This window comes from Mustela putorius, unplaced genomic scaffold (assembly GCF_011764305.1).
Source record: "Mustela putorius furo isolate JIRA1106 unplaced genomic scaffold, ASM1176430v1.1 tig00003988_pilon_pilon_pilon, whole genome shotgun sequence".
In the NCBI taxonomy this organism is placed as follows: domain Eukaryota; kingdom Metazoa; phylum Chordata; class Mammalia; order Carnivora; family Mustelidae; genus Mustela; species Mustela putorius.
In genome coordinates, this window is record NW_025422127.1 from 13,232,613 (window position 1) to 13,259,767 (window position 27,155).

At 40.8% G+C, this 27,155-nt stretch overlaps 2 protein-coding genes across 12 annotated transcripts in view; both read left to right on the forward strand.

The window, feature by feature from the left end:
- PARP11 (poly(ADP-ribose) polymerase family member 11) overlaps window positions 1–3,496 on the forward strand; it is a 43,504-nt gene extending 40,008 nt beyond the window's left edge. For 10 of the 11 annotated variants that reach the window (XM_004778283.3, XM_004778284.3, XM_004778285.3 and 7 more), the window contains one exon: window positions 530–3,496. In XM_004778283.3, the coding sequence (XP_004778340.1) occupies window positions 530–846 (317 nt within the window). In that variant the 3' untranslated portion in view covers window positions 847–3,496. The remainder of the gene's footprint in view (window positions 1–529) is intronic. The other variant, XM_045071736.1, reaches the window with a different exon arrangement.
- A 147-nt stretch (window positions 3,497–3,643) lies between these two features.
- Window positions 3,644–27,155, forward strand: part of CRACR2A (calcium release activated channel regulator 2A) — a 196,594-nt gene continuing 173,082 nt past the window's right edge. The window contains exons 1-2 of the mRNA XM_045071733.1: window positions 3,644–3,898; window positions 4,003–4,208. The gene's annotated coding sequence lies outside the window, so the exon portion shown is untranslated. The remainder of the gene's footprint in view (window positions 3,899–4,002; window positions 4,209–27,155) is intronic.

The following is a 27,155-nucleotide window of genomic DNA, read 5'->3' on the forward strand; positions in this document are numbered from 1 at the left end:
TCTCCAGAAATATTCTTGACTTGTCACCCTGTAACATAATGTGGTTTCTTGGGTTTTGAAGTAATCTCTGCAGACCAGTCACTCTTACTGTGCTCAGCAGAGTGCCGGTGGATGCTGGACCAGGGCCGCGGGCTGAGGAAGGCAGTGGAGGCAAATAGAAATGAATGGGAGACCCAAGCAGCTCAAACTCAGGTCTCACCACACGCTTACTCACAGGAACAGTTTGTCTGTGTCTTACATACTGGATTTCTTTGTAAGCTTTCTTTCCAAAACAGAAGTCTGGTCACTTCATTTTGGTGGGAGTAGGGGAGGGTGTTGATGGCATGGAATGGTATAAAAATTTATAAAAAATTTATCCATGGATTTCTGTTCTCTCTCAGAGATCTATGGACAAGGAAATTCCACATCTGTTTTCCTTCGATGATTCCATGTGTCTATTCCCCTAACAATTAGAGTGTTTTTGATTGTGTTTCATACATTCTTCAGAGTAATCCTGGCTTTTTTTTTTTCTTGGTCCTTTTTGTTTAAGGAACCTATTTTGCTAGAGATGCTATTTACTCCAGTCGCTTCTGCAAAGACGACATAAAACATGGAAACACATTCCAAATTCATGGCGTAAGCTTGCAACAGCGGCATCTGTTTAGAACGTATAAATCTATGTTTCTCGCTCGAGTGCTAATTGGAGATTACATAAACGGAGACTCCAAATACATGCGACCTCCTTCCAAAGACGGGAGCTATGTGAATTTATATGACAGCTGTGTGGATGATACCTGGGACCCAAAGATCTTTGTGGTGTTTGATGCCAACCAGATCTATCCTGAGTACTTAATAGACTTTTACTGATTTCACTTCCAAATCTCAGTGGTCAAGGAAGTTCTGTGCTTTTTTTGCAGGAAGATTTGCTCTCCTGTCATCTAGCCACTAAATGTTCACTATCTGATACTTTTGAAACAGATATGAAAAAAAAAGTGGCCTCCATATAAAAAGACATACTGACTTTAAGGTTGGTTTTTTGTTGTTTTGTTTTTGTCCGTTGCTCGTAGTCTTGTTTGTAAAAGATTGATACGATACCGTTGCCATTTGAACACAGGCGAAAGGTAGCACTCAAAAGTGAATCAGCTGAGTCTCAATTACCGTGGTCATTCAGAGTCTGTAAAGTTTACGTGTGTGTTATATTTATTCATATATATGTCCAAAAAATAAAAAAAAAACAGACATAACTGTGTCGTCCCTTCAGAGGAATTGATCCTTTGTAAATTGAATCCTGACATTATTATCCACCAATCAGTACATTGCCTTGTTGGTCTTCCAAAGCGGGGATTTAAAATCTCAAAGCAGGCTGAGTACCCTGGGAAAAATCAGAAATAAAAATGTTATTTCCAAGCTGCCGGACCAACCAAAAGGAGAAAGTCAAGGTGGAATGTCCAGCTTCTGATTGCCCAGGGGAGCAGAGTGCAGTCTGAGACTGCTCATGTCATTCTCTTATCTCCTACGTCAGAACTGACAAGTGCTGCAGACTGTAATTAGTCCACAGTTCACCCACCAGGGCTCTTGAATTCTCATACCATGACTTGCTCCACACAGTGTTTACTGCCTCTTCAACATGAAACACTTATTGCTTTGCCAAAACATGTATTTTTCCCTTTGCTTTGGGGTCCCTACAATAATTACTTGTAAGATTTCTTATCTGCCGCCTACCACACACAGCTATTCAACAGCGATTCCTAATACTCACATTTTTAAGTTGGATCTCCCCATTTTGAATCATTGCAGAAGGCAGGGGGTTCTGGAACAAATCTGGTTTAGCCTTTTGAGTAGTAAATTGACAATCTGCTAACACTTAAAAAGTTAGATCCAGTTCATAATCATGTGTAATGGAAGTTTGTTTACCTGTTCCATCTGTTTTGCTATTATTCTGTTCTAAAGAAGAATAAGTAATGTTGGAACAGCATCCTGCCCCTAGAGGTGTTCTGGCAGAGGCTAGACAATGACTTGGCAGAAATGTCATACAAGAGTTCAGATGTCAGTTGGAAGAATTGGCCATATGATGGTTGAGTGTTTCCCCACCTTGATTTTCCATGATTCTACCTGAAAAAAAAGAAAAAGAAAAAGACACCTGTATCAAGCCTTGCCAGAAAACCTTTTCCTAACTCAGTCTAATACTGAATTCTCTCTCCATTATCCTCATTCAGTTTTGAGTGAGAAATTGTGAACACAGGTTAACTTTTCAGGGAAAAGCCAGTCAATGTTCCATGCCTATGTTGTTCGTTTTAGTCATTTGCATTGGGAGAACATCTAGAAATCATAAAAAGGAAGCATATAGACCAATATTAGGCATGGTAGTTCTTCAACTGCCATATATCCCCATATTTTTGTTGTAGCTCAGAATACACGGAACTGTACAGTTTAAAGTAAGTAGTACACAGGAAACTGTTATGTACAATACTTTGAAACCAAGCAGCAACAAAGATTTCCTGACTTAAATGTGCACATTAAGAGCCACTTTACATGAAAGGCTGTGAATATTTATGAGGAGCCCATTTTAGAAACATGCAGAGATGATCATGGAAATAATTGGAATAAAAGTCACCAGACTACCTTGTGAGAGATAGCAAACTATTGCTCTAGATTCATTCACAAAAGAACAATGTTAGAGACATTAGGAATTCAGATTTTGAAAATCTTTTTATTTGATTTGTTACTTACACACCAAAAAAAAAAAAAGGTTACAGTAATCCCTTCAATATGGCTGTCCTTTTTTTCAATTTAACACCATTTCACTTCCCGTCACTGGAACAGAGTAACTGTTGTAGCATTTGGGAGTTATTTTTGTAGATGTGCAGATCTTATCTCAAGGTGTGACTAAAAGCCCAGAGTTGAGGTTTGCAAGGCAGTCTGTATGAACTCTGAACTTAACTAGTTGGCTCAGATGTAGTAAATAGAATGGATTGCAATAGACATTGTAAGAAAGAATTCTGTTTTTCTGTTTTTCTTGTCTGACAATGTACTGCCAATTCTTTTATAATGAAGAACTAATTTTGATAAACTTTTCAGTGTGATAGTATGGCATTAATTGATATTAAAATTCTGTTCATTTTGATCAATAGATTGAGTTGAGAACTCCTAATTAGTATATAATAGACTGGACACAACCATCTGTCCCCTTTTCCTCTTGTCCTCATATAGTATGCGTGGCGAGAGTAAAGAGAACCTACTCCAGGCTAATGAATAAATGATTTTTAAAATTATACATTGAACAAATTCCAGCTGATAGTGATTTTTCTTTTACACTTTGATGTCAGCCTCAGGGTAAAAAAAAAATGTGTTTATAAGAAACAGTTTCATAAATCTTGTGGTGATGAACAGGAAGGTTTTTATATTAGTGCAACTTTCATTTCTAGACTGTTATGGTGATGCTAAAGCATTTGGAGCCATTTTTGATATGTGAATATATTGTTTTTACATGTGGTGATTAAAGCTTTCCGTAGCAGGGCTTGGTTGTCTGTGTATGCCATATATTTGTTTCTGTGATTTCTGCGTCTCATCTCCATCTTGCATTACTTAAGCCTACATTTGCAGCTCGAACTTAATGGGCCCTTGAGAAGTCTGTTCCCTCTAACTCTTATATAACCCACTTACAGATGGGGGGAAGTCTCTTGTTCTTGGTATAAGTCGTTGTGAGCAACAGCTAATCAAATGATCAGTGAGAAAATAATTTACTCTGCTATTGAAAATTCCAAAACAGTTCAAGGCCAAGCGCCTGCAGACAGTGTCCTTTACTCTCGGTGTGCTCCCCCAGCTCAGAGGAGCAATTCTGGGGGGTGTGTCTACATGCATCTGAGGAGCATGCTTCCTGCAGTTCATCCAGCCTCCAGCCACTCCTGCTATGTCCACAGTAAGTTTTGAAGCAAGTTTGACATTTGACTTGATCTTTAATCTTTAGTTGGCAAAAAAAAAAAAAAAAAGGGAGAGCTATCCAAAGATGTCTTAATTTTACAGGTGAGAGACATGAGAGACGGGAGGATCAAGGCTTACCTGTGGAGGAGAGACAAGATGGCAGAAGAGTAGGGGGCTCATTTCATCCAGTCCCTGAAATTTTAGCTACATATCTATCAAATCATTCTGAACACCTATGAATTCAACCCGAGATGTAAGAAAAAGAACTGCTGGAATTCTACAAATAGAGAAGTGACCACTTTTGCAAGGTAGGAGGTGCAAAGAAGTGAATCTGAGAGGATATATTGGAAGATAAATGGTGGTGGGTGGGGGGAGTCTCTGTAAGCCAGCTACCGGAAAGTGATAGAGCCCCAGGGTCCTAAACCCGAATCTTTAGAAGTCTGCTCCAGTGAAAGATGTCCCTGCCTGAAAGGTGCTCAGGTGGTGAAACGGGCAGAATGCTAGGTAAGAGAGTGTGATCTCAGGATCCCCGGGGTCACAGAGAGAATGAGGGTGCCCGAGCCAGCAGAGTTCCCAAGCACTGAGAGAGGGGAAACCAGCTATGGTCAATGAGCTCAGGAGGGGGCTCTCACTCAGTTTGCTGTAAACCCAGAACCATGGCCTGATGGGGCAGCCACTCTCCCTGTGGGGGCCCTGCAAAGGTCAGAACCATGGCAACCCTCCTCCTTCCCCCAGGAGGATTGGCATGAGTGTGAACTGCAGTAGCCTGCAGAGTTTGGTGCACACAAAAGTGTTTACTGAAGGTTTACTGAAGAGAAGGGGCCATGATCTTTCACCTTCAGGGCTGGAGAGTGGGGCATTGCCATTTTTATTTTCATCCTCTAAAGGCCTGAAAGCCTTTAGGGAACAAAAGCCACATAGAGCAACCCCAAACAGCCTACACAGAGCCTGGCCCCCTGGCAAGGGGCATTGCAGCTCCACCCAGGTGAAGATACCCGAGAATCAGCACAGCAGCACCTCCCCCTGAAGACTAGCCAGAACATCAGGCAAATACCAAGTTTATAGAACACACAGAATTGCAAAACTCCAGCACCAGGGGTATATAATATATCAAATTCAAAGATTTTTTTTCCGCACAATTCTTTTATTTTTCAGTTTAAATGTTTCCTTTTCTTTTTCCTTTTTGTTCTTTTCAACCTGTTTCTTATTTCATCAACTCTTTGTTCTTAAGTCCTTTATTAACTTTTATTGTTACATTTACATTTTATAGATATATTCAATTTTTGGCTTCCTTTCACTGTATTCAGTGTGTGTGTACACACACACACACACACACACACACACACTCATACATATTGCTTTCTTTAAAATTGGGGAGTTGTGTCTTTTAAAAGACCAAAATACAGCCAGGACCAAGTGGATCACCCTATTTTGTCCACCTGGGAGATTATCCGCCCCCCCCCCCCCGCCGCCATTTATTTGCTTTTGTTTTTTTGTTTCTGACCTCTTCAGATTTATCTAGTGGGTATTTTGTTTGGGTCATGGTTGATATTTTTTATTGTTCTTTCATTCATCCATTCTTCTCTGAGCAAAATGACCAGAAGGAGGAATTCATAACAAAAGAACCAGAGGTAATACACTCCACCACAGATATAATCAATATGGATATAAGTAAAATGTCAGAGCTGGAATTCAGGATAATGATTATAAAGTTATTAGCTGGACCTGAAAAAAGCATAACAGACATTAGAAAATCTCTTAGTGCAGAAAAAATCTAATTAGGCTAAAATTAAAAATGCTTTAACTGAGATGCAGTCTTAAATGGATGTTCTAACGGCTAGAATAAATGAGGCAGAAAGGAGAGTCAGTGACATAGAAGTGAAGATGACAGAAAGGAAGGAAGCTGAGGAAAAGAGGGCAAAGCAACTAATGGACCATGAGGGGAGGAATAAAGAAATCAACAATACCATAAAGTGAAACAATATTAGAATTATTGGGGTCCCAGAGGAAGAAGAGAGAGAGGGGCAGAAGGTATATTTGAGCAAATCATAGCTGAGAACTTCCCTAGTTTGAGAAAGGAAATGGGCATTCAAGTCCAACAGGTAGAACCCCCCAAAAATCAATAAAAATAAATCAACACCCTGACATAATAGTGAAGCTTCCAAATTTCAGAGATAAAAGAGAAAATTCTGAAAGCAGCTCAAGATAAGAGGTCCTTAACTTGCAATGGTAAAAACATTAGACTGGCAGAAGACCTATCCACAGAGACCTGGTAGGACAAAAAGGGCTGGGATGATATATTCAGGGTACTAAATGAGAAAAACGTGCAGCCAAGAATACTTCATCCAGCAAGGGTGTTTTTCAGAATGGAAAGAGAGATAAAGAGCTCCCAGAACAAACAGAAACTAAGAGAATTTGTGATCACTAAACCAGCCCTGCAAGCAAAGAGAGAGCTTTGTAAGCAAAGAGAGAGCCCAAAAGTAATATAGACCAGAAAGAAACAATCTACAGAAATGAGGACTTTACAGGTAATACAATGGTACTAAAATCATATCTTTCAGTAGTTACTGTGAATGTAAATGGGCTAAATGTGCCTATCGAAAGATACAGGGTATCTTTTTGATTAAAAAAAAAAGCAAGACCCATCCATATGCTGTCTACTACCAGAGATTCATTTTATTTTATTTTATTTTATTTTATTTTAAAGATTTTATTTATTTCTTTGACAGAGATCACAAGTAGAGAGACAGGCAGAGAGAGAGAGGAGGAAGCAGGCTCCCTGCTGAGCAGAGAGCCCGATGCGAGGCTCGATCCCAGGACCCTGGGATCATGACCCGAGCCGAAGGCAGAGGCTTTAACCCACTGAGCTACCCAGGCACCCAAGAGATTCATTTTAGACTTAAAGACACGTCCAAATTGAAAGTGAGGGTGTGGAGAACAACTTATCATGCTAATGGACATCAAAATCAATCCGAGGTAGCAATCCTGATATCAGACAAATTAGATTTTAAACCAAAGACTATAGAAAGGAATGAAGAGGGACAGTATATTGTACTTCAAGGGTCTAGCCAGCAAGATCTAACAATTATAAATATTAAGGTTCCTAACTTGGGAGCAGCCAATTATGCAAACCAATTAATAACAAAATTAAAGAAATAGATTGATAATATAATAATAATAGGGGACTTTGACACCCCACTCACAGCAATGGACAGATCTAAGCAGAAGATCTACAAAGAAACAAGGGCTTTGAATGAACACTGGACCAGGTGCACTTCACAGATTAAATACAGAGCATTCCATCCTAAATCAACAGAATACACATTCTTCTTGAGTGCACATGGAACATTCTCCAGAATAGATCACATACTGTGTCACAGATCAGGTCTCGATTGGTATCAAAAAATTGGGATTATTCCCTGCATATTCTCAGACCACAATGCTTTGAAACTTGAAACTCAATCACAAGAGGAAATTTGCAAGGAACTCAAAACACTTGTAGGCTAAAGAGCATTCTACTAAAAAATGAATGGGTCAACCAGGAAATTAAAGAAGAATTTAAAAAATTCGTGAAATTTGAAACACAAGTGTTCAAAATCTTTGGGATACAGCAAAGGTGGTCCTAAGAGGAAAGCACATAGCAATACAAGCCTTTCTCAAAAAATTAGAAAAGTCTCAAACACACAAGCTAACCTTATACCTAAAGGAGCTGAAAGAACAGTAAATAAAGCCTAAACCAAGCAGGAAAAGAGAAATAAGAAAGATTAGAGAGAAATCAATGAACTAGAAACCAAAGAACAGTAGAACAGATCAATGAAAGTAGAAGCTGGTCCTTTGTAAGATTAATAAGATCAATAAACCCCTAGCTTTCCTTATCAAAAAGAAAAGAGAAAGGACCCAAATTAATAAAATCATAAGTGAAAGAGGAGAGATCACAACCAACACCAAGGAAATAAAATTTTAAGAACATACTATGAGCAACTATATGCCAACAAAATAGGCAATCTGGAAGAAATGAAAATCTGGAAACCTATAAACTACCAAAACTGAAACAGGGAAGAATAGAAAACCTGAACAGACCCATAACCAGCAAAGAAATCAAAACAAACAAACAAACAAAAAAACTCAAAACAAACAAGAGTCCAGGGCCAGACAGCTTCCTAGGGGAATTGTACCAAACATTTAAAGAACTAATACCTATTACTCTGAAGCCGTTTCAAAAAATAGAAATGGAAGCAAAACTTCCAAACTCATCCTATGAAGCCAGCGTTACCTTGATCCCAAAACTAGACAAAGACCCTGTCAGAAAGGAGAATTAAAGAGCAGTATCTCTGATGAACATGGATGCCAAAATTTTCACTGAGATACTAGACATTAGGGTCCAACAGTATATTAAAAGGCTTATTCACCACAACCAAGTGGGATTTATTCCTGGGCTGCAAGGGTGGTTCAACATTCACAAATCAATCAATGTGATACATTTCATTAATAAAAGAAAGGACAAGAACCATATGAATCTCTCAAATGATGCAGAAGAAGCATTTGACAAAATATAGCATTCTTTCTTGATTAAAACTCTCCACAGTGTAGGGATAGAGAGACCATACCTCAATATCATAAAAGCCATATATGAAAATCCCATAGCTAATATCATTCTTAGTGGGGAAAACCTGAGAGCTTTTTCCCAAGGTCAGGAACACAACAGCGATGCCCACTCTCACTACTGTTGTTCCACATAGTACTAGAATTCCTAGCCTCAGCAATCAAACAACAAAAAGAAATAAAAGGCATTCAAATTGGCAAAGATGAAGTCAAACCCTCACTCTTCACACATGACATGATACTTTCTATAGAAAAACTGAAAGACTTCCCCAAAATTGCTAGAATTCATACAGGAATTCAGCAATATGGCAGGATATAAAATCAATGCACAGAAATCAGTTGCATTTCTATACATTTACAGGAAGACAGAAGAAAGAAATTAAGGACTCGATCCCATTTATAATTGCACCCAAATCCATAAGATATCTAGGAATAAACCAAAGAGGTAAAGGATCTGTACTCTAAAATCTACAGAATACTTAAGAAAGAAATTGACACCTTCATGGATTGGAAGAACAAATATTGTTAAAATGTCTTGCTACCCAGAGCAATCTACACATTGAATGCAGTCCCCATCAAAATACCATCAACATTTTTGACAGCTGGAACAAATAATCCTAAAGTTTGTATAGAACTAGAAAAGACCTTGAAGAGCCAGAGGAATATTGAAAAAGAAAACCAAAGCTGGGGGCATCATAATGCCAGACTTCAAGCTCTATTAAAAAGCTGTGATAATCAAGACGGTATGGTACTGGCTTAAAAGCAGACACATAGATCAAGGAAACAATAAAGAACCCAGAAATGGACCCTCAACTCTATGGTCAACTTATCTTTGACAAAGCAGGAAAAAATACTCAATGGATAAAGGATAGTATTTCAATAAATGATGCTGGGAAAACTGGACCATTTTCTTAAACCACACACAAAAATAAACTGGTTGAAAGACCTAAATAGACAGGAATCCATCAAAATCCTAGAGGAGAGGTCCTCTTCGACCTCAGCCTCGGCAGCTTCTTGCTAGACACATCTCCAAAGGTAAGGGAAACAAAGCAAAGATTCACTATTGGGACTTCATCCAGATAAAAAGCTTCTGCACAGCAAAGGAAAGAGTCAACAAAACTGAAAGGCAATCTATGGAATGGTAGAAGATACTTGCAAATGACATGTCAGATAAAGGGCTAGTATCCAAGATCTATAAAGAACTTACCAAACTCAACACCCCCCAAACCAAATAATCCAGTCAAGAAATGGGCAAAAGACATGAACAGATGTTTCTACAAAGAAGACATACAAATGGCCAACAGACACATGAAAAAATGTCCCACATCACTCAGCATCAGGGAAATACAAATCAAAACCCCAATGAGATATCACTTCACACCAGTCTGACTAAAATTAACAAGTCAGGAAACAACAAGTGTTCACAAGGATGTGGAGAAAGGGGAACCCTCTTAAGCTGTTGGTGGAAATGCAAGCTGGTGTAGCCACTCTGGGAAACAGTATGGAGGTTCCTCAATATGTTAAAAATAGAGCTACCCTACAACCCAGCAATTGCACTACTAGGTATTTATCCTAAAGATACAAATGTAGTGATCCAAAGGGGCACCTGCATTCCAGTGTTTATAGCAGCAATGTCCACAATAGCCAGACTGTGGAAAAAACTAAGATGTCCATTGACAGATGAATGGATAAAGAAGATGTGGTTCATATATACAATGGAATATTAATCGGCCGTCAGAAAAGATGAATACTTACTATTTACATCCATACTTAATAGTTTCATCAATACTTACTAGTTTACATCAATACTTACTAGTTCCATCACTATATGGATGGAACTGGAGGATATTATGCTAAGTGAAATAAGTGAGTCAGAGAAAGACAATTATTGGTTTCACTCGTAAGTGGAATTAGAGGAAACAATGCAGAGGATCATAGGGGAAGGGAGGGAAACCTGAATGGGAAGTTGTCAGAGAGGGAGAAAAACCATCAGAGACTCTTAATTATAGGAAACAAACTGAGGGTTGTTGGAGGGGCGGTGGGTGGGGGAATGGGGTAACTGGGTGATGGGCATTAAGGAAGGCATGTGATACAGTGAGCACTGGCTGTTATAAGCAACTGATACATTACTGAACACTACACCTGAAACTAATTATGTACTATATGTTAGCTAATTGAATCTAATTTTTTTTTAAGGCTTACCTTTGGAAACAAATCAGGTTTTTTATTCAGTAAATCATGTCCCAGTCTGTATAAATGTTGGCCTGTTGGTAAGGCTCAGTGTGTTGAAATGCAGTTCTGATGGTATAGAAATGTGACATCTTTACAAGTTCTGTCCCTAGGCCATCCCAGATTTGAGGCTGCTCACCAGGTCGCCAAGGAATAGCAGTGGAAACAGTCTAACAGCAGACATAGTTGTGTTGTAGCCCCACATTGTCCATTTTCCTTGGGGAAGGATGTTCTGTTTTAAATAAACATTGTATTTTGTTTAAAATGAAGTCTATTTCTAGATGAAATTACACATTCTGTACTTGTTAAAAAAAAAAAGAAAAAAGAAAAGGTAATGGAAAATAGCAAGGGAAGGAAAAACAAACAAAGCCTTGTCAAATATTGGTTTTTATTAGAAACTTTAGCACAAGGAGTTGACTTATTTTTACCCCTTTGCACTATATGCAGGAAAGGGTTTGGTGAAATCAAGCTGCCCTGCCTCATTTCCTATGAATAATTTTGTCATCTCATTTGGGGCAATACTGACGGAAGAAAGGAACATTTCAAAGAAATGGGAAATACACAATTATCAGGGGCTGCCTGGTTTTGTGAGTAATATATACAGGAGACGTGAGCCCTACATATCCAGGAAAGATGTTCTAAATTCATCCATGAAAGCTTTACTTTTTTGCAGAGGTGGTTCACTTCTCACGTTCCAGAGACTGCAGGCTGGAGGGAGGTGAACCTCTGCGGTCTCTCTCTTTCCCTGCCCCCTTCCTGTACTGAGCTACGCCTGACCCATCACAGGTAAAAAGATGTCTTGGTTATTCTTAACACCAAGACAGTAAATTCCTTGCTATTGCGGAGTTAAGTTGCCGGCTGTAAGATTATGTAATCATTTTCTCAGCTCTAATTGCTTGGCTTTCATTCTTCAACACTGCAGGCTGAGAACTTGGCTTTCATTTGAACTTTCTCACTGTGTGGCGATGTCGCTAAGAATTTAACATTGGTTTTAAGTGGCTTCTCATGAGTTTGGAACACAGGGTAATGCCAAGGACATTTGTTTTCCTGCAGCTTTTTAGCTTTGCTGTACCCTCGACCAAGAGGTTATACAGTAAGCTGATTCTGACTCAGGCTTATGCTAACCTCACTATGATAAACCAGTTTAGGATAATCACAATCCAGGATTTAACCCAAATCATTTTTTGCAATATTAATTGTAAATCCAGATTGTACTTCTTGGATTTTCTTGCTCCTTAAAAAAAGAAAAAAAAAATCCCTCTTCCTGAAGGACTCATTATGCTTTAATGTTTTCTGGCTAACATGTGGAAGCCGCAGGCATTATAAGCTCAAATTTGATTAACATTCTTAGAGAATTCAGTGTTCAAGCCCAGTTCCTCCTCTTTATTCCTTTAAGAAGGAGATCAAGCACCATCTTGGGAATTGCTGATCTGAGTTATATTTCTAGCTTTGATGCCTGACTCAGCGTAACCTTGGATAAATCAGCAGAGGAGAAGGTTCACTTTTTCAGAAGGTGAGGTTTATGAAAGACTCCTGTGAAAATGAAAAGACCTGACAGAGCATGGTTGGATTTCTCTAGGCAACATCTGACCTGACTGAGGATGGTTTTGAGTTGGGGTCAAGAAAGTATAGTAGCAGGGATCGTGATGCTTTAGGAAGCAAGAGTTTGGAATAGGAAAGGTAGGGAATTGCCCTGCTTCTCCCTGAACCTCTCCTGCCATTCCCTCCCCCTGACTTTTCAAGTTCAGCACTTGGAGGTCCTGGGGCATGCCAGGAAGTGAACAAGTCAAGCCTGGCCTCTGCTCTCATGAAAATCTAAGTCTAGCAGGGAGGAAGGGAGGACGTGTACTGAACTGTAACAAGAACAATATGCTTCCCCAAAGGGGGAGTTCAGGCCACTGTGATAGCTTGTGACAATGGGTCCTAAGCTATCCTAAGCCGCCCCAGGAAATGAAAGGTAAGTGGGTGTTTATTAGGTGAAGGACTGATTTTAGACCCCCGGCCACACCCAACGGTGTCACAACAGGCTTTCAGAAGATGAGAGGAACAAGGGGGTGGAGAGGAGGCAGATTGTAGCATTTTTATCATTAAAATTAAGGTGAAAGAATCCAAGCTTCTTTAAGAACCATAATGTGTTGCCTCCAACCCTGCGTCTGGCCCTGGGAGTCAGCTTTAAGGAAACTAGAACCAGTGCTAAGGGGTACATGGAGAGAGGAGCAGAGATTGTGGAGGTCTTTATGCAACTTACAAGGAGAATCAAGATGCTTGTTAGGTAAACTTGTGTATTCTTGCCCCCGTGCCTTTGCTCATGCCTTGCTCCTTCCCCCAGAACACATACTTGCCTACCTCTCTTCTTCCTTCAAAGTCCTATCTATCTGAAGCATGGGCCCTGGAGTCTGGTGACGAAGTTGAACCTGGATCCACCACGCACCAGCTAGCTGGCCTTGGAGAGGTTTCTCAGCCTCTCTGTGATTCAGTTTCCTCATCCATAAGTGGGGATAATAATGCCTACTTCATGCAATGAAATCACTCCTGTAGAGTGCATTCATTGCCTGGCAGATAGTAAGCTTCAGTCAATGTTAGTGGGTATTGATCTATAAGATCCTTCCTGTTTTCAGAAGTGTTTTGTAGCTAACTCAACCCTCACGGATCTGGGATTCTTATGGGATTCACGTTGCACTTGGAGTCGGGGCATACTTTCTTTTTTCCCCTTAGCATTTACTTGGCCAGTGGCCTTCAGCCAAAGACCAGAAGCAGTCCTGTAGTTAAGAAGTTGAGGGAGAACACAGACCATAGGGAACCATGGAGTGTCCCAGTAAGCGAGTCTTAGAAAGAGCTTATCATAGGATTTGGGCTTTGGGTGATTTGGTATAGCATCTAAGGAAGTAGCATTTTGCCCTTGAATGGATGCTTTCAGGCAGCAAGGTGAGTCTTTGATTGGGTATCTCAGTAAATCTTATCTGTCTGGCTGGGAAGACGAGGTAGGGGTTGAGCTGTAATTTGTAAAGCAGTAGCAATCTTTCATTTTGGCTGAAAGGTGACGTTTGGTATTCTGCAGGTGGACAGTGACCTTATTTTTGTGTGTGCTTAGACAAAATTATGAAGTGGCCTTGCTTTGTCTCATTTTATCATGGTCTCTAATAACCTTGTCTGAGGTTCAAATTCTGTGAGATAGTTTAGGTTCTACAGGAGAATAACATGACATAGCCTGAGTGCCAGGCCAGTTTCTGAATGTCAGGGGCTGATCTTCTTGTCCTTCTCAACTTGTTAAATAACTCTTTTATCTGGGCCAGTTTCCTTTCTTTGGGGAAATTCTAAGTGAATATATTCATTCATTCATCAACACACTCACTGAGCGTCTATCCGTGCTATTCAGCAGGCCCCATGCTTAGCAAAGGGCACAATGGTCAAAGCCCTACTTTCAAGGAGCACCGAGTCTAGCATGAGAGGAGGTTTAAAGACTGTCTGCTTTAGTCATTCATTTTTTTAAAAGATTTTATTTATTTATATGACAGAGAGATAGAGAGAATACAAACAGGCAGAGAGCAGGCTCCTTGCTGAGCAGAGAGCTGGATGCGGGGCTCAATCCCAGGACCCTGAAATCATGACCTGAGCCAAAGGCAGAGGCTTAACCCACTGAGCCACCCAGGCACCCCTAGTCAGTCATTTTGATGGTTTTGATGGCATAAATGCCTTTTTTACCTTTCCCATAAAGTCGTACTACAGCCTATGTCTGGATACACTCAGTCACACTAAGCACCCACTCCCGTTGAGACAATGTTAGTTTAATGCCAAAAGTTAGAAAATCTTCCCCAGATCTGCAATCCCCTCCCACTTGGAAGGTAACCTTCCATCACTTGGACCCACATCAAACTAATATTGAAGTCATACACAACAGGTTTTCTGTGTGTAACCTGTAGCCCCCCATGTAGTCACCACAGGAGAAGTGCAAGTGAAAGCTGGATTCTTACATCTCAGTGCTGTACTAGGGACTCATAGTTTTCTCAAAAGAATAGTTTCCGTCAACAAATAATTTAATGTGATTGTGTTTTCTGAACGGCTTTGCTGTTTAGGTCTGTGTGGCTGGGGTACAGAGACTACGTCACTGGGGCTTCCTAGGCAGGTGGGTGCCACTGAGGGTGAGACCAGCAAACACTAGGTGGCAGCACCTGCCTTCAGAACTGGCAGTGCCATCTGGATGTTCCTACCCATCTCTGCACTTTGGAGAGCAGGATAAAGGGACTCTCCAGAAACCATCTGTCTCCTTTCTCCCTCTGCCACTAGGTGGGACAGCCCCCACTCAAGGCCACCGGGGCATGCATTTGTCCCGTAGGTTATAACTGCTGAGGAAATGGGGGGCCCCCTCCCAATAGTGACCTTTTCCAATGTTTTAGTGTCTTGACTGTTTGAAAGTTCTTCTGTACAACCATTCATTCGCGTGATATCATTTCATCTTATTTTCTCTCCTTTTCTCTTCTGAAAAGTTATTTAGTCAAGCAAATAATTATTGGGTACTTTCTGAGTCCATAAACACAAAGACAGTTACTCTTCAAAACTTACCTCTTCAGACATAAAATTAAAATAATATAATATAATATAATATAATATAATCTCCAGTTCTCTAACTTCTCTCTCACCTCACCCTGCAGCTTTTCATATACCTGTGGTACCATCTCCAGGTGTGCTGTATATCATTCACAAGTTATAGAGCTTCAAAGTCTCACCAGCCTCTTTGACAGAGACAAGAGACTCAGTTTCTTACAATTGTGAAGTTAATACCTCAGAAAACAATATGTGTCTTCTTTGCTTTTTATAAAATGTGTGCCAGAAAAGAGAGGCCATAAACTTGGCTTAAAATTGGAATCCACGACATACCAACACACGGTTTTGAATACTTTCTCTCAAATTCTGAAGAGCTGAACTTGGTACGCTACCATTTCTTTAAAGATATAATTTCATACCATTCCTAAGAACCTGGGTCGGGTGTGGGGGGGGTTCACATAATTTACCGCTGTGGTAGGCAAAACAAACGGACTCCCTGAGGTCAGGTTTCAGCACCAGAACCGGCTTAGATCCCAGTCACAGGCACTGTGATTACCGGCCCAGTGATCCTTTGGTATAACTTCGGTGTGGTGTGGCTATATTTGCCCGATCTTAGCACTGATAGCCTTCATTTAAAAAGTAGGTGTCTTTTCAGATGAACATTTTGAAAATATATGTGTCATGTGTTTAGCATATTGTGTTTGAAAAACAATGTGCTATCGTGAAAAGCAGGTTTTACAGTCAGACTGTTGTATGTTAGAGACCCACCTCTGTCACTTCAAGCCATGTGGCATTGGAGAGTTGCAAGACTCCTCCGAACTGCTGTTTCCTCATCTTTTAATGGTGTTGTAAGAATTAGCTTGAAACCGTGTGAGTATAAAAAGCACTTAGCACTGACACAGGCTAGTTGCTTAACACTGAGATATCATTTTATTACCTGTTGAGTAGTTCCAAGAGGAGGATTTCTCTAAGGCAATGGTGGAAGGGGCCAGAAGGTCTGAGAGAAGTTACACCATAGCGCTGTAGTCCAACCTAGTCCTTTACTTCTCGGAAAGCATAAGAAACATGGAATGCTGGGAAGAAAAACCAAGGCAACATAATAAGGAACATAAATAAGAATATACCTGTGATTTATTTTTTAATATTTATTTATGAGAAAGAGTGTGCCAGCAGGGTGAGAGGCAGAGGGAGGAGAAAGAGAGAATCTCAAGCGGACTCAACATTGAGTGCAGAGCATGATGCGGGGCCCAGCATGGCATCCCTGAGATCATGACCTGAGCCAAAATGAAGAGTCAGACACTTAACCAACTGAGTCACCCAGGTGCCCCAGCATATATCTATGATTTAGATTCCTTATTGTCCATCCATCCCTTGGCTTCCAGACAGATTCATATCTTGTGCATTCTAGACAGCCCTAATGGACTGGGAACAAAGCAGAGTTGGGGTAAGGATAGGTGAATTTTGGGTGTCCCTTCCAGCCTGAGACCCTCTCGTTGAGAATCCTTTCTACATTCTTCCAGTCAACAATAGCAACAATCACTTCTGACACTTTGGCTTCACCCAGATTATCACAGACTGCAGTTAAGTCACCTGCCATCATTGACTGTCAGGTGCCCAGGCCAGGTTGTAATTCATCTTTTCTTCCAGCAGCACCTGCATCCATACCTTGAATGTCCGCATGTGTATTTGTTGGCTTTATGATTACTTGCATTAACCTGAATCCAGTCTTGACTCTTCCACCAACTTGGCAAGTCACTTCCTCCTCTGGGGTCTCAATCCCCCATCTGTAAAATGAGGAGGTGGTCTGAAGCCCCCTCCTAGCTCTCGTCTTCTGCAGTACACCGCTCTGACTCTCAAAGCTGCCAACAATATAAGTAAGATCAGTTCTTGAATTTATGTTCACAGTTCTCCAGCTTAGAGTCAGAATTGGACCATAAAATGGAGGGTAGACAGAAAACTAAATAATAAGAAAAATATACTAAAATAAAGGGTAAAGTAGCAAAGATTGAGGGCACTTTTAGTATAGCCAGAGGTGTTTTATGGCAAGTTGACCCTCTTGCCAAGATGACCTTGGAGAGTCCAGGTTATTCTAGTAAGAGGAATGATACCACAGGGGGCCATGAGATCTAGCTTGATACTTCTCAGGTATTCCCCATGCTGCCACACAGCTTAGATGACATCCGCAGGCAGGAAACAGGCTCATAGGTAATCTGGATTTTGAGGGATGCCCTCGGGTGTCTGGGGCAATGCAGCATAAGTTGTAACTGACAGAGCTGTAGGTGGTAAATCGTCACTAACAGCAGAGAATGTGATGGGTTTATAGGAGGCAGCTAGCTGTACTTCATGCCCTTACCTCCCATGTGGGAAAGCAAATTGCAGAGGGATAGGATGAGAATGATCTTGACTAAACTCTGAGGACCTACACAAAATCATATCACTCAAAAATAAAGGCTCTGTTTTAGTAATGCAATTCACTTGTTACAAACGTCACAACTGTTTGGGATCTTTGCTGTCGAAATCTGTTCATCTAAGGGAAAACTCATGACTAACCAACAGGTATGTGAATTGTTAAGCATGTAGCCACCTCCACAGGTACAATATTCATTCACCTGCCAGTGGTAACAGTGTACCTTCTGGAACCCAGGGAAGAGAAAATTCATTTGCAGTTTGGACTAACAGAACAGTGAAAAACCTTCAAAAATATCACGTACACTAGTGTGTGACTGGGTGGTGGGCATTACAATAGCATTTGGCAAATTTGAATGAAGTATTTTGGGTGGAAATAATGAAACCAAATGAACCCAGTCATTATCTTTTAATTACCTTTATTTCCTAAAGAAAAACATAACCCTTAGTTTTGGTAATATGTGGTTTCAGTCATTAAAACTACCAAATGAATTCTATAAGTTAGAAAATGTTAATTGTTGCTTTAGTCATTCTACATTTAGTGACCATCTGCTATGTACCAGACAGTCATTCACATACCAGGCCCTTTGCTAGGACTGACTTCAAAGACAAACAATGTATATTCCCTTGCCTTCCAAGAGTTCTTGGCTTGGTGAGGAGACAAATACATAATCAAAGAAATGATAATTACATGTAATAAGTGCTTATCAGAAATACGAATTACTGTGTCATGGGAAATACAAGATGTGCCCGGAGGGTAGAAAAAGGCAAGGTGATGTTATACGTAAATCCTGAAGATGAGAAAAATGAGAAAGTACAAAAAATACAGGCAAAGAGATGAGTGTGGACAGACAAACAGAGCTGGGATGGCGTCTTTGGCCTGAGCAAGAGTAAGCAAGTGTGGCAGCGCGGTATGGTTGTGTTGGGAAAACAGAGCGGAAGTGGAGCAGAATTAAAGGACATAAGGCTGAAAAGTTAGGTCAGAGTCAGACTGGGAAGGGATTTGCATTCCAAGCTAAGGAGTGTGGATTTTGTTTGAGGAATTGACCAAAGTTTTTTTGTTTTTGTTTTTGTTTTGTTGATTATTTATTTATTTATTTATTTGAGAATGAGAGAGAGAGAGATCACAAGTAGGCAGAGAGGCAGGCAGAGAGGAAGGGAAGCAGACTCCCTGCTGAGCAGAGAGCACCATGTGGGGCTCGATCCCAGGACCCTGAGATCATGACCTGAGCTGAAGGCAGAGGCTTTAACCCACTGAGCCACCCAGGTGCCCCTTGACCAAAGTTTTTAAGAAGTTGAGGCACAGGTTGCAAGACTGGAGGAGTTGAGATGTCATTGATAGGGATAAAGAATATGGGAGATAGAGCATTGCTGGAGAGTTCAGTGGTCATTAATGTTTTATCTACCCTACACTATGCCCATTTCCTGAGAATAGCAGACATACCTGTTTTCCCATGCCCCATGTGAATTCATGAACCTAAATGAGAGCTGCCTTTTCTCTCCTTTTTTTTTTTATGACCCCATTTCCTTAGATATAATGATTGTTTTAGGGGGTGCATGCCAGATACAAGCTGGTCTAATTATACTGTCCCCTTCTCTTCTCCCTATCTGAGTGTTTGGTCAAAATGGGTATATGACCCAGAGACCTTTCTTGGTAATTCTGAATTTTGAATTAGCATGAAGGAAAAGAGACTTTCTTTTCTGATGATGGATCTGTGAAGTTGCAAATCTAGAGATTCCAGTGGTCATGTCTCATATATGGAAGAATTAGTCTTCAGTAGAGAAAAATGGAAATTAACACATGGGGAGAAATAGGTATGAGGGACAGAAGGAAAGTGAGTTCTGGAGGCCTCTCAGTCCCTGATTCCAGGCATTCCTGAAGCTAATTTAATTTCTCCCTGTCTGACAGGCAGTTTGGCTAACATAACCCAAATAAATTACCCATTTTGCCCAAGATAGTTACCTTTGAGTTTCTGACACTTGTAACCAAGCATCCTGACTAAGGAAGACAGGAAGATACATCTTGATCTTGATTCATCACAATTTAAAAGACTCTTCTCCAGATAGTAAGAGAGCTCAAGACAAAGGGAAGGGCTGGAGATGTAGACTAGAGAGTTGTGTTTGGATAAGTGGGTGTTAAAGCCTTGGAGACAGATGAGGTTGCCTAAGGTAAGTATGAGAGGCAAGGACCAAACCTTGGAGAATGCCAACATCCCAGAGTGTACAGAGGAGGACCTGGCTGTTTGATACCTGGACCCTTTCTAATTTTATCCTGCTCTTCCAACCTCATGGTCCGCAGCAAGGGGAGTGGGGAAGCAATCTGGCAATCCATAGGGTGTCACTAGGTTTCCTTTTATTTTATTATTTTTTTAAAGTGCTCTAGACCATATCTTCTGAAATCTTCCTCCTATAGCTTTCAGGCATGGAAGTAACTCTAAATTCTTTTTTTCTAGAATGTTCTTTCCTGTATTTGAAATCTGTGATCTCATAACCTTAGATCTGATCTGTTCCTCAGGGAAACCCTCTCACTTCTTTCAGCCATTACTCCTCTGGTAATACCAGATTTTACTGATCTCCTCTAAATGTTGGTCCACATTGTTTATGAAGGGTGGTATCTGGAACAGACATAGTATTTCAGCTCTAACATACCTAGCACAGAGTACAGTGGGACAAAAGCCTCCCCAGTCTGAATAGGATGCCAGTGTTTGCCATACTGAACAACATACTGGTTACTCTGTTAGGAAATATTGTACTTGTGAGCAACCAAAACTTCCTAGATCTTCCCCCCTCCATTTAGAAATTGCCAGGAAACCAGACAAATCTAGAGACTATAATTTTGTGATTGTCTTTGAGCCTAAATAAATGACTTGACATTTGTCCCCATTAAATTATTTTTAATATGAAAGGGTGATCATTGTAACGTTATCTATAAGATTAAATAATTGGAAACAACATACCTAGGCAAAAATGGGAGAATGTTAAATATATTACAGCATATATATAAGATAGAACATCATGTCTATGAAAACGATCTTTCTGAAGTGCATTTAATGACATAGGAAAGTGTGTGTGTGTGTGTGTGTGTGTGTGTGTGTGTGTGTGTGTTTTGCCATATATTAAGGGCAATGCTGGGCTTAAACCCTATGTAATAAATTCTTAAAAGTCCTTCCACTGGGAAAGGGACTGGCACTCTGGAGGATGGGAGGGAGTGTCCCTGCTCAATTTAATCTTATTGGTATTGATCTACCTTTTCAACTTTAAGAAATATTTTTGATCCTACTTGTATTGCCCAACAATTCTTCTCACTTAAAGCTTGATCTGTCAAGTGATTATACTATTGGGCAAGAATAGAGAGCTGCAGTCAACATCCAGGAATGCACTGAAGTTTTGAATCTTAGGAACCCAGACCTACTGGGATCTATGACTTAACCCCTATATTAATCTCTAACAATGCATTATTAGAAAATATATCCAGGCTGGAAGGCTTATTAAAAGATCATTTCATCCATATATTCCCCTCTAGCCAAATTTGGTGTTATACCTTTTAGGAAGAACCTTATAACCCAGGGTTCCCATCCATGGCCTGCAAGTTGGAAAGTCCTGAGTTCACTCTGTGCCTCAGTGGAGGATTTTGACCAAAACACAACCAAGACTCTTCTTTCCCATGTCAGCAGAATGGGATTTGCTTTATGTGAAGGTCCTCATGTTATTCTAATGCCAGGAAAAGATGTAGTTCCAACAAGGTACTGTTGCATTCAGCTGCAGCAGAAGAAAGGTAAATTAGAATAAAGGCATTTTCATCTCAATTGAGGAGCCCTGACAGCACAATATGGAAATTAAGAGAGAAAAGCAAGAAAGAAAAAGAAGATTCTGACAAGGAAATCAAGATGCATGTTCATGGATATTTTCCTTTTGATGATAACAAAAGAATGATACATTTACATATCATGTAAATGCTACATGTACTTAACAAAAGTCCATTTTCCTTTCATAGAGTTCTTGAAGGACAGGAGAGATCCATCTCTCTAAACAGCAATAGATGGGGAAATGATTAATGCTCTAGCTTCTGAATACCTCTTCAAATCTGATATCTATAAAATAGTTGACTACTGGGAAGGAAGTTGAACAGAACACAAAGAAGCTTCATATAGGACAGGAAAAACAGTTCTCCCTCCACCTTCCGAATTTTTGGCTGAGACCCCCTGCAATGAAAGACTGATAACAAGAGGAAACAAACAGAAGCTTATTAACAGGTATACCTCATTTATAAAGGGGAGATACTTAGGGAAAAATGAATAACTCCCGGAGATGGCTTAAAATTCAGGCTTACATACCATCTTAATAAGGAAAGAGGATTGGGTGTAGGTCTCTTAGGGGAGAATAAATGAGTTTTAGGAGAACTAGATGGGCCTTCAGAAGAACAGATGGGAAGTATAATAGTGTGTGACACAGTTTCTCTGGGTGTGGTGCTGACTTCTAGTCTCCTCTCCTGCAAGAGAGTCAGTCTTCCATGCCTGATGAGACTCCCTGGGGAGGGGATTTATGACAATTGAGTTCCTTTTAGAAGATCTGTCTTTGGGCAGATAGGGTTGTTCAGAAAATCCTCTCCTTGTATTTGCTATTTTTCAGAGTGCCTATAGTTCAAAGTAATCAACATAGCTCAGCAGCATATTTTGAAGTGGCATATTCTGTTATCCTTCATTAATATTTGCAAATAGAAAAGTATTTCTTGGATTGGAAGTTATTACCTCAGCAATGAGGTAATAAATAGATGTCTTTTTATTTTTTTCATTTTTTAAAAGATTTATTTATTTTTATTGTGTTGTTAGTCACCATAAAATACATCATTAGTTTTTGATGCAGTGTTCCAAGATTCATTGTTTATTTACAACACCCAGTGCTACCTGCAATACGTGCCCTCCTTAATACCCACCACCAGGCTCACCCATCCCTCCACCCTCTCCCTCTAAAACCCTCAGTTTGTTTCTCAGAGTCCACAGTCTCTCATGGTTTGTTTCCCTCTCCGATTTCCCCCAATTCACTTTTCCTTTCTTCTCCTAATGTCCTCCATGTTATTCCTTATGTTCCACAAATGAAACCATATGATAATTGACTTCCTTTACTTGACTTATTTCACTCAGCATAATGTCGTCCAGTCCCATCCATGTTGATGCAAAAGTTGGGTATTTACCCTTTCTGATGGCTGAGTAATATTCCATTGTATATATGGACCACATCTTCTTTATCCATTTGTCTGTTGAAGGGCATCTCGGCTCTTTCCATAGTTTGGCTAGTGTGGATATTGCTGCTATGAACATTGGGGTACATATGGCCCTTCTTTTCACTACATCTGTGTCTTTGGGGTAAATACCCAGTAGTGCAATTGCAGGGTTATAGAGTAGCTCTATTTTTAATTTTTTGAGGAATCGCCACACTGTTTTCCAAAGTGGCTGTACCAACTTGCATTCCCACCAACAGTGTAAGAGGATTCCCCTTTTTCCACATCCTCTCCAACATTTGTTGTTTCCTGCCTTGTTGGTCTTTGGAGTTCTAACTGGTGTAAGGTGGTATCTCATTGTGGTTTTGATTTGAATTTCCCTGATGGCTAGTGATGATGAACATTTTTCCATGTGTCTGCTAGCCATTTGTATGTCTTCATTGGAGAAGTGGCTTTTCATGTCTTCTTCCCATTTTTTCCATGATTATCTGTTTTGGGGGTATAGGATTTATTTCTTTTAGAGGTAGGAGAGTGCATACATAAGCAGGGAGAGGGACAGAGGGAATGGAAGAAGGAAGGAAGCAGACTCATTGCTGATCTTGGAGCCCAATACAGGATCTGATCTCATGACCCTGAGATCATGACCTGAGTTAAAATCAAGAGTCAGATGCTTAACCAATTGAGCCACCCAGGTACCCCTAAATAGATGCCTTTTTTGTTCTTTTTTCTTTTCTTTTTTTAAAATTTATTTTATTTTTATTTTTTTATTAATTAAATTTATTTATTTTCAGCATAACAGTATTCATTATTTTTTCACCACACCCAGTGCTCCAATAGATGCCCTTTTTAAAACAACTGTTATTGTGACATCAATTTAGTTAAGATCAAATTAAAACATAACAATGATTTCTCTTTGCTCATTTTACCACCTGCTTCTCCCTAAGAAGGTGACTAATTCTGACTGGGGAGCAAACTTCCCTTGTCTTCTAAAACTGAGGCTTTAGAATGAACTTCTCTAGGTTCTAATAGTGATGAAGTGTTTCCCATGATACACTGTAGTCTGTTTACTGCCCTTGGGAGAAAAATCACTGGCCATCTCATAGCTGCCTACCCCAACATCTTGTCTGTGGACAAAGGTGACTGCACTGACCTCAGGAACACTAAATTCCCACAGAAACTCATTTGCCATGAAAATGAAGCACAATGTTTGCATCCTGTTTCCTCAGTCTACCCATGATGGGTAATCATATCTAGAGCCCAAAGGGACTCAATAACACTCTCCAAACCCCTAAAGGGTTATTATGTGGAGAATGATGGGCAACTGGTCTCCATCTTCTCTGAGAACAGACCAGAGGGACCAGATTTAAACTACAGCACAAGATGTTTTAGTTAGGTATCAAGAAGAATTGCCTGTTACTGTTTTAAGACACAGAATTGATGACAAAGGGCAGCTGTGAAATTACTTGCATTGAGGATCCTTAACAGGAAAGACAGGCAGATGGACTAGGCAACCTGCCAGGGCAGGTGTACATAGGGGCCACCCTTCATGGGATCTCCCTCTAGGGAGATGTGCATGTGTCCTTAGAAGTGCTCTCATGAGACTGTTCCCAGGTGGGTCCATTCCTTATCTCCTCTAGTAGATGCTAACAATGTTTAAGGCAATGAGAATATCTGGCCTGTCATTTTGACCATAGTAGATACTCAAGACAGATTTTTGGAATGAATAAATGAATTCAGATGAAATTTTTCTTTGCAGTTCCTTAATTCCTCACCTTTTTGTTTTACCTCTTCCTCCTTTCAGCACCCTTCCCAGTTCAAGTGATCTCCCAAATCTCCGAGTTCAGAAATTGTAGAGTCTGGGTTTACTTGTGTTATTACTACACAGATTTCAACTTTCTTTGAAAGCACAGATCTTACTCTGAATATGAGCTCCTTAATAACAGAATAAGTGCTTCCAATTACACACATTATTTCAATGAATCCTCACAATTCTATGGACTAGGTGTCATCATCCTAATTTACAAATAAACTAAAACTTAGAAAGACTGAGACATGTCCAAAGTCAAATAGCTAACAAGGATTGTAAACTCATCTGACTCCAAAGCCCAGCATTCAGACAAGGCCATATGAGCTCTCTCACACAGGAATAGATATGTGGCAGTAAGGGTAAGGGGGCGAAAAGGAAAGACAGAGAGACAGAAAGAGAGAGAAGTACAGAGAGAGAGACCCAAAGACATCAGAATTCAATGATGGCATAGCAAATTCAATTCACCAGGGTGAAGGAAACATGAATTGAACCTTATTAGGAATTAACCCACTACATTCAAGAGCAAGCTTGGGATCCTGCCACCTAAGCCTACCTAACCTTATACCAGCTACTGCTTAGTGCCTGCAAAAAGCAAGCAGGCCCCACTTGTCCCCTGGGATGGGCGTCTCCAGGCACCAAAAGCTATGGATGTGCTTTGGGCCCTATATTTGAATTTATGTCACTGCCCTGCAACCTTGGGATTCTAGCATTGCATCCACTTGCAGAATTCACTCTCAACCATCCCCTTCTGGCATCAGAACCCACCAGAAATAGGATCTCTGCCAACAGTACAGTTTGACAGTTTTTCACTCCTTCAGTTGCATTTTGTTCTGATCTTGGATCATTCATCGAAGGGGGGAATTTTGACCAGACTTGGATCACAGAACCCCAAAGCTGTGATGTGTTTAGCTGCCATATCAGAAGTAGCAAATACAGAAATCTGTAGTGCCCCCCGCCCAGGCCTCACACACTAAGTTCCCCCGGTGAAGTTCTTACTGCTTGGCCACATGGGTTGATCTTCCCAAACTCCTTCTAAAGAAAGTTATAAATTCCCTCCTTGCAATTATGGTGTCATTTACTGGGAAAGTGTGGTTTAATTTGTACGAAATTTTCTTGAATCAAATAAATCATGCTAGAGCGATTGTCTGTTGAAGTTTTATTATACATCCAAAGAAGATGGTCCAGTTAGCTTTTCAAGTTGGGGGCTGGCCTCTTCTACAGCAGGAAACTGACTGAAAAGGGAAAACAGGTTTGCTTTCAATGACCTGTTGGGGCTTCTTATGTATTTATTTGAGAGAGAGAGAGAGAGTGCATGCATGAGTGGGTGGAGGGACAGACAGACTTCCTGCTGAGCATGGAACCCCACGTGGGGCAACCTGAGCCGAAGGCATATACCTGACTGATTGAGCCACCCAGAGCCCCTCAGCGGCCTCTTTTGTCCTGGTTTGTAACAACTGCCATTCTCCATGCGTAAGAGAGACCTGAGCAGCTGGAGCTGGAACTTGGAGCCCCCATTTTGGAAGAATAAGAAACACTGGGGATATACCCACTTTTAACTTGTCAGAGACAAAGGCCTATGGTATACGTTTGTATCCAAGGTAGTATGTTACAGTGACTGGGCACATAGACTCTGAAGCCAGACAGCCTGGGCTCCAGACCTGCCGACTCCAGCAGGCTGTGTGACTCCTCTCATTTTGGTTCCCTCGTTGGCAGAATAGTGCCCTTCTCCTGGGGCTGTTGTGACCATTACTTGAGCTGATGTTAGGCGAAGTTCCACACCTGGAACACAGTAAGTGCCTTACATCTGGCACAGCACCTGGTGCCCGGGGGCTCAGTGACTGCTTGTGAATGATGAGCGGCAGGGTCCACTCTACACCTGTAATCAACCCCGCAGGGTACGCCTACCACTAGATCCAAGCGACAAATTGTGAGTAGGTGGAATGACTGACCAAGCAGAGAGTGAAATATTTTTGGAGTTCTTTATAACAATATTGATTCTCCTGTGTCAGGGATTCCCATGTAGGATCCGGCATATGTACAAGGCACTGGAGGCCTGGGGGAGAAAGGAGCTCTGTGAGTTCTTCAAACAAGAGAAGCAACTGTCCTCTGCTCACCTTACAATATGTTTGCCCATATTGTAAACAAGGTACCGAGCTCCCCTGGCAGGTGCCCTGAGAGTGACATCTCAGGAGCCACGAAGCCCTCCAGGGCTTGCCAGGGGATGTGCAGAGCCACCTACTTCTCCTATATCTTTTTGGTCTCTGCTTGCCATATTTCTCTTCCTGGTGCCTTCCTGTTCCTCCTCTCCCTGTCGTCCTTGATCCCTTCTTGTGATCCCAAGCCTCTAAGGACTATCATGTATCAGTTCCCAATATTTAGATGTCATAGAAAACATGATTCTGTGAGCCACTGGAAGAGCTGTGATGTAAGCCTCACAGCTGTGGGAAATCC